The sequence below is a fragment of the Myxine glutinosa genome, chromosome 9 (genome assembly GCF_964187855.1).
Source record: "Myxine glutinosa chromosome 9, kmMyxGlut1.1, whole genome shotgun sequence".
Taxonomy (NCBI): Eukaryota; Metazoa; Chordata; class Myxini; order Myxiniformes; family Myxinidae; genus Myxine; species Myxine glutinosa.
This window is the reverse complement of record NC_136269.1, coordinates 72,773,210-72,780,967: the sequence shown is the minus strand read 5'-3', so window position 1 is coordinate 72,780,967 and position 7,758 is coordinate 72,773,210. Positions and strand designations below refer to the sequence as shown.

Sequence of the window (7,758 nt, the reverse complement as noted above, 5' to 3'; positions counted from 1 at the left end):
AATAAGAGCATGCTAAAGCATGATAAGCAAATAAGAGCATGCTAAAGCATGATAAGCAAATAAGAGCATGCTAAAGCGTGATAAGCAAATAAGAGCATGCTAAAGCATGATAAGCAAATAAGAGCATGCTAAAGCGTGATAAGCAAATAAGAGCATGCTAAAGCATGATAAGCAAATAAGAGCATGCTAAAGCGTGATAAGCAAATAAGAGCATGCTAAAGCGTGATAAGCAAATAAGAGCATGCTAAAGCGTGATAAGCAAATAAGAGCATGCTAAAGCGTGATAAGCAAATAAGAGCATGCTAAAGCGTGATAAGCAAATAAGAGCATGCTAAAGCGTGATAAGCAAATAAGAGCATGCTAAAGCATGATAAGCAAATAAGAGCATGCTAAAGCATGATAAGCAAATAAGAGCATGCTAAAGCGTGATAAGCAAATAAGAGCATGCTAAAGCATGATAAGCAAATAAGAGCATGCTAAAGCATGATAAGCAAATAAGAGCATGCTAAAGCATGATAAGCAAATAAGAGCATGCTAAAGCATGATAAGCAAATAAGAGCATGCTAAAGCGTGATAAGCAAATAAGAGCATGCTAAAGCGTGATAAGCAAATAAGAGCATGCTAAAGCGTGATAAGCAAATAAGAGCATGCTAAAGCGTGATAAGCAAATAAGAGCATGCTAAAGCGTGATAAGTGAGGTGCAGCCTACTTGAGCGTTAGCCCTTCATCAGAGGAATTTTTGAAGCATTTTAAAATGCTCAATATGAGAGCCGCACCTCACTTCACACATCGTTTATTGGCTTTCTGTTGATAGAATCCATCTTTAAAGTTCCTAACCGACTCGGACTGACACTAAATCCTTCATGAAGCTGAGTATTCCATTATAATGTACAAAACCGACTTCCATTTCATTTCCATGGCAGTGTTTAATGCTGTGTCGGTGTTTAAAATTCAACTGGAAAATACATTCGATAAAGGTCTCGGAAAGTGTATTCAATCAGCAATCCAACGAGACCTTCAAGTCAACTTATTTGTGTTTAACTTTTGTTTGTTCACCTTTTTATTGTCATTATAGTATCTTTATTTCTGTCTTCATAATTTCATCCCAATGCATTGTCTTTGGAATTTGAAATTTGAAATTTTACAAGACATGCTTTTTTTCAGGTTCCTCCACTGTTCTCATAATAAGATGGATGTTTCTTGGATTTTGTGTTTGATTGATTTTAATTAATAAATAATGCAAATAAAAAACTGAACTGAACTCTCATCTGGACAGAGGCTACGGCTCAAGGATAAGGTTACGCATATATTACGTCTAGGATAAGGATATTAGGAGAAATTATAGTCTACTTTTACATAAATTACAAGGAAATCAGTAGACTCGAACAGCACTCGGTAGAGAGCCCACCTCCACCAGGTTGAACAGTTTATGTTTTGTATCCCACTGATAGGCCGGATCTGGATCCTGACCTGAACCAAATTCTAATCGGCTTGTTTGTGTCACCTAAACAACTCATTCACCAAGTTTTGTCATAACTCTTCCACAACTTATTGAGATATCGTTTTTGGCTCAATTTTAAGAGCATTTTCGGTGCTAATTTTTCGTACATGTATACACAATCGTCGGTTAATGGTATCGAGTATTCTGCGGCCTAGTACTCGTAGGCTTAGACTACCGTACCGTCTCCGACCTTGTGGTTTTGTTTTTCTCTCAGCGATTCGTCGAATGCGCTGAAATTATTTTCGTTCTCTGTTTCGTACCAGTCTTTCACCCCGTACCTCCTTGTTTAATATCTGTACTCACAAAAAAAAAAAAAAACCCAAAAAAAATAATTTCCTTCCCAGGTATTATTCGTTTATTTGTTGTTCTTTTTGTTCGTTCGTTCTTCGTTCGCGATCACGCGGTTAGAAATGTATAATCTCTCCCCTGAACAACTATTTTCTCTCATATATTATAACACCCTTTTCTTCTTTTCCTACAAAAGGATGCTTTCGTCTTGCTCACCAAATCAATTCATTCCAAAAAATATATATAATACCATCTCTTACAGTTCCTCCTTTCTACATTCCCTAAACTATCCAGAACTCCACCCCTCCTCCAGTGTCCTCAAACGTATTTTTGACTCGAAGGTCTCAAACTCATTTTGCAAAAAATGTTCGTTTCCCATGAATCGTACACTTTTCAAAATCCAATCTCACCCCTCCCCTCCAAATCCTCCCCATCACCCATCCCTTTCAAATCTCCCCCCTTGCCCCTTCCCTCCCCTCCCTCCTAAACTCCCCCCACACCCCTCCCCTCCGAGACTCTCCCTCGCTCCTCCGCTCCTAGACTCCCCTCTCACCCCTCCTCCTCAAAGCATCCTCCCTGCTTCTTCCCCCTTCCAACTTTCACCTTCATCTCCCCAAACCTTCTGCCTCGCTCTTCCCCCTCCTCAAATAACACCTCACTGTGCCTCACCCAATCTCCATCAAACCTTTTGTCCACCCCATTCTTCCCTTTCTCCAAGCTATTCTGAAATCTCTGAAATCTCTGACACACCTTCAACAGCTCTCCCTACCTCTTCCTCCTCTTCCACATCTTACCCTACCCCTCCCCCCCCCCTGTTCTGGACCCGATGCTCCCCCTTCCTCTTCATTAACGGTATGGACCTCAAACATCCGGGGCCTTCGCTCAAACTTGACTGACCTCTCCATACAGGTTGCTTCTGACAAACCAGATGTGATCTGCTTAACAGAAACTTTCCTCCTTCATGATGTCTCTGATTCCTTGGTATCTCTCCCAGGTTACTCCCTCCTCCGGTATGATAGACCTGAGCCTCGTCCTGGAGGTGGGGTTGCTATCTTTATAAAAAACTCTCCTCCTCACTCGCCCTCCACTGCCCTCTCTCCACCTCACCCCCAGGAATACCTTTGGCTACGGCTTCCCCTTCGCTCCCACCTTTTGTTCATATGTGTGTTGTACCGTCCACCAAACAGCGATGACTCCATCTACATCTCACTGTCTGATAATATGGACCAACTTCTATCTACCCATCCCAACTCTCTCTTCCTCATATGTGGTGATTTCAATTGTCACCATGCCAGTTGGCTGGGTGTGGGTACCTCTCTCACCAGCCATGGCTCTTCAGCAAAGGACTTCTGTGACTCACTGGGACTGACACAATCTGTCAATTTCCCGACCCGGATCTCAGTCAACGGAGCATCTTCTCTTCTGGATTTGGTTATGACAAACTTCCCTGAAAATGTCTGCTGCTCTTCTTCTGCTCCAATCGGCTCATCTGATCATGTGCTTGTCAAAGTGGACATCTCTCTGACCATTCTCAGAGAGCCTCCTCAGCGTCGACGAGTCTGGCATTTCACTCAGGCCAACTGGCACGGTCTTCAAGCAGCCATCAATCATCTGGACTGGTCTCCCATCTCTACCGCCTCTGACATCAACTCATCCTGGGAATTCTTTCAAAGTAAATTGCTCTCTCTCATGCACAGATTTATCCCATCTCGTCTTCAGTTGTCATACCCTTCCTCCCGTCCATGGTACACGGAATCTTGTGGTGAGGCTGTTGCCCTGATACAACTTGCTTTCGTCTCCTGGAAAGCAAATCCAACGGAAGGAAATCTCATTTCCTTTCACAAAGCCCGAAACAAGTGTGTGTCCACCCTCAGGAGAGCCAGGAAACAATATCTCACCATTCTCAAGACCATACTCTCTTATCTGTCTCCCTCTTCCAAATCCTGGTGGCATCTGGTCAAATCTGTTTCTGGTGTTTGTTCCCCCTCCATCCCCTCCCTCACCTCAAACGGCTTAACGGCTGACTCCGCACATGAAAAAGCTGAATGCCTCAACTCTGTGTTTGCCTCTAAATCTTGTGTCCCAAACCCATCCCTCTCTGTACCCACCGTACCCAGTCGTACCCAGCTGCTCCTGGACTCTGTGTCCTTTCCTCCTGACAAGGTGTGAAAGTTTCTGTCAACCCTCGACTCTGATTCTGCAACTGGTCCTGACGGCATCAGCCCACGGGTCCTAAAATCATGTTCTTCTGCTCTTTCACTCCCTCTTTCTGTTCTCTTCACCCTCTCTTTTGCTCAAGGTCATCTGCCATCTGCTTGGAAATCAGCCAACATCACCGCTTTGCACAAAAAAGGTGCAAAAACAGATCCCAGCAACTACAGACCAATCAGCCTTCTCCCAATTATCAGCAAAGTCATGGAATCCATCATTGCTTCAGATATTAAATCTTTCCTCTTCTCCAATGGCTTGATCTCTGATCATCAATTTGGTTTCAGACCTGGTCACTCTACTCTGGACATGCTGCTTCTGCTTTCTCAACAATGGATGGAGGTCCTCAACGCCAAACAGGAAATTAGAGCTGTCTCCCTTGACATTTCACGTGCCTTCGATACGGTCTGGCACCCTGCTCTGCTCACCAAACTCTCCTCCTTTGGTATCCATGGAAATCTCCACGCATGGCTGGCGGACTTCCTCTCTGGTCGTAGTCAACGTGTGGCCCTGAATGGGTTTCTCTCATCTCCTCTTCCTGTTCAGGCTGGAGTTCCCCAAGGTAGTGTTCTGGGCCCTGTGCTTTTTCTGGTCTTCATCAATGATCTCTCTGACTCTCTTGAAAATCCTCTCTATCTCTTTGCTGACGACTCTACTCTCTGTCGCTCCATTCCTCATCCCTCAGATCGGCAGTCTGCAGCCTCCTCACTCTCTGCAGACCTGGACAAAATCACAGACTGGTCAAACAAGTGGAACATGTCTTTCAATCCTGACAAATCTCACACTCTTACAATGTCTCTCCGAAAGGACCGACTGGACAACCCTCCCATCTACTTTCTCAACAATCCTCTCCAAGAAGTTCTGTCGCTCAAGCTTTTGGGTCTCACTATCTGCCATGATCTTTCTTGGGAAAACCACATTTCCAAGCTGGCCTCCAAAGCCAGTCGCCGACTGGGCATCCTCCGTCGTGCGAAGTCCTTCCTTGGCACACCTGAGCTCCTCACCACATACAAGGCTTTCATCCGCAGCTCAACGGAATACTGTTCCCCCCTCTGGGCTGGTGCTCCTGCCTCACACCTTGCTCGGCTTAACGCTGTTGAGGCCAAAGCTTTCAGAATCATTGGAATCTCCTGCGATGTAGTCATCACCGAGGGCCTTTCACTCACTCACCGCAGGCAGGTTGGTGGTCTTTCTGTCTTCTACCGACTCCTCTCCGGCCTTGCTCCCCCAGCTCTCTCTGTGCTCTGTCCCCCCAATATTCCTTCAGGTCGCACAAGATCTGCCTGCAACCCTCTTATGGTTAAACTGCCAAAGTCTAGGCTCTCTGCTCACCTTCACTCTTTCATTCCCCTTTTCTCCCGCCTCTGGAACAAACTCCCCCACTCCCTTCAATCCCACTCCTCCCTCCAGGTCTTTAAAACAGCTGTTCACCACCATCTCTTATCTTCCCCCATCGAAAACCTTGATCTTTTCTACCCCCGGTAATTCACCCCAGAATCCTTGCAGTGTTCATATGTTTTATTCCTCTCCCACCTCCCCCCAAGTCCTCCCGATGTCCCTGCTCTCAAATGTTGTGTTTGTGTCCTTCCCCCTCTTCCCCCTCTCTTTTGTGTCCTTCCCCCTCTCTCCCCATCTTGTCTGCCGCTCCCCTTGTTTTTTGTGTTTTGTGTGTCGGTTTGTCTTTTTGTGTGATTAATGTTAGCTCTTTCATGAGCCTCGATCTTGTATACAAAAAAAAAAAAAAAAAAAACTCAATTATGATTGATCCCTTTAAAATTATTCGATCCTAATTTGGAACTTCACCAAAATCTAAACAATTCTTTCTTGTCGCACACCCAATCTGTCTACAAAGTTTCGTTTGAATCTGTCCACATCTTTTTGAGATATCCTGCTCATAGAAAAACAAACAGACAAATAAGAAAGATGGTGGGCATAGTACGATACTTTTAAAATCCAAATAAACAATAGTTGCCATGGAAACAGCAATTAGTAATTTGGAAAATTTGACCTATCGAGTGTTTTACATGATTGAATGTTGTGAATAACTAATTTGGTTGATATATTTTCTAATGGTAACCCAAATAGGTGTTTTAAATATTTTGGATGGCATTGACGTTGACCTTTCACTAATTCTGACCAGATTGTATACACATATGCTACACATGGGTACAAACAAGCTGTGTAACTTTCAATCTAATATCTTTAAAAATTCCGGAAGTTTGGCAATGATAAAATCACAAAACTATAACGGACACTCAGTAGAGAGCATACCTCCGCCTGGTTGGCCATGTCACTCAATGGTGAAGAATCACTTTAAAAATTCTACTAGCTGGATCTGGATCCGGATCATCACCAAACTTGAATCGATTCTTCCTTGTCGCACACACAACCTGTCCAAGTTTCGTCCAAATCCGTCCACAACTTTTTGAGATATCCCGCTATACAGTATATCGTTTTTGGCCCAATCTCCCAATGGTGAAGAATCACTTGATTCTCGTAGCCGGATCCGAATCCGTATCTTCACCAAAATCTAATCATTTCGTCATTGTCACATTCGCTACGTCTCTGCCAAATTTCGTCCGAATCCGTCCACAACTTTTTGAGATATTTTGTTCACAAACGGACAAACGGACAAACAAACAGGTGAAAACATAACCTCCATCCACTTTTGGTGGCGGAGGTAAACATCCCATTTTATTATAATGAGGTGAAATTGTTGTCATGGACACTGTTTACTCCTTGTCATGTGGGACTTTTTTATGCTGCTAACCAAGATGAGCAGAACCTGAAAAAAAGAACGAGAAAATAAATAAGTTAATTCTATTTTGCACCCTCTTAGCTTGGTACTGGCACTGAGTTGGTTTACCAATGGGGGGCCTTTTGATTATGACTGGAGAACCTCAGGTATTATTGCAGAAGGCCCTCAGACAGAAGGTCTAACGGGGTCCATAGGATATTAGGGGACAATAGGGGCACATAGGGTCTTAGAGGGTCTTCAGGGTCCTATAGGGTCTTCGGGTTATAAACGGTCTCAGGGTCTTAAGGGTTCTGGGGATCTTGGAGGTCTGGAGGGTGTTAGGGGTCTTAATTGTATTCAGGGTCTAAAAGGTCTTGGAGGTTTTAGGGGTCTTATGGATCTTTGGGGTCTTAAGGGGTCTTTGTGATCTTAAAGGGTTTGGGGGTCTTAAGGGGCTTGAAAACATAACCTCTGTACACCTTTGGTGGCAGAAGTAATAAAGGACAAATCAGCAAAGTATAAGGGATTTGAAAGCAAGATCCCAGAATCACAGGCTAAGTGCTCAGATGGGAATGCCACATACTGTATGCCACCCCAAATCATCAAGGTGTATTCTTTTCAGGCAGAAGCAAATGACACCTGAGGTTTAATGGTAAAAGACAAAGGCAATGAGAACTGATATTGGGTTTAAAACTGGCAAACCTAGAACCTGAAGCATCCAAAAGCTCAAGCATCCTGTCAACCTCACGTAGAGCCTCGCGGTACTTTCTAGCATCCGGCCCACCAACTTCGCTCAACTCCCACAACTCCTCCCGGATCTGCTGCAGCTGCAGGCAGATGTCGGCCGCCTTATCCTCCCGACCAGTGTAAGCTGTGAGGAATACATTACATAGCCCGGGTTGCTCTCCGCATGAGGGATGTGGATTTCAGTTCATTGGGGATGTTTGTGCCTGGAATGTGGCAAGGTCGTGGTCTATTCAGTTTGGTATTAGACTTAGAGGAATATAAAAAGAACAAAGTAAGA

General features: G+C 44.3%; 1 protein-coding gene across 1 annotated transcript in view; it reads right to left on the bottom strand.

Moving 5' to 3' along the window:
- The window catches only part of PKD1L3 (polycystin 1 like 3, transient receptor potential channel interacting), a 171,089-nt gene that overhangs the window by 46,962 nt on the left and 116,369 nt on the right, over positions 1–7,758 (bottom strand). Inside the window, exon 28 of the mRNA XM_078785103.1 lies at positions 7,437–7,605. Within this exon, the coding sequence (XP_078641229.1) occupies positions 7,437–7,605 (169 nt within the window). The remainder of the gene's footprint in view (positions 1–7,436; positions 7,606–7,758) is intronic.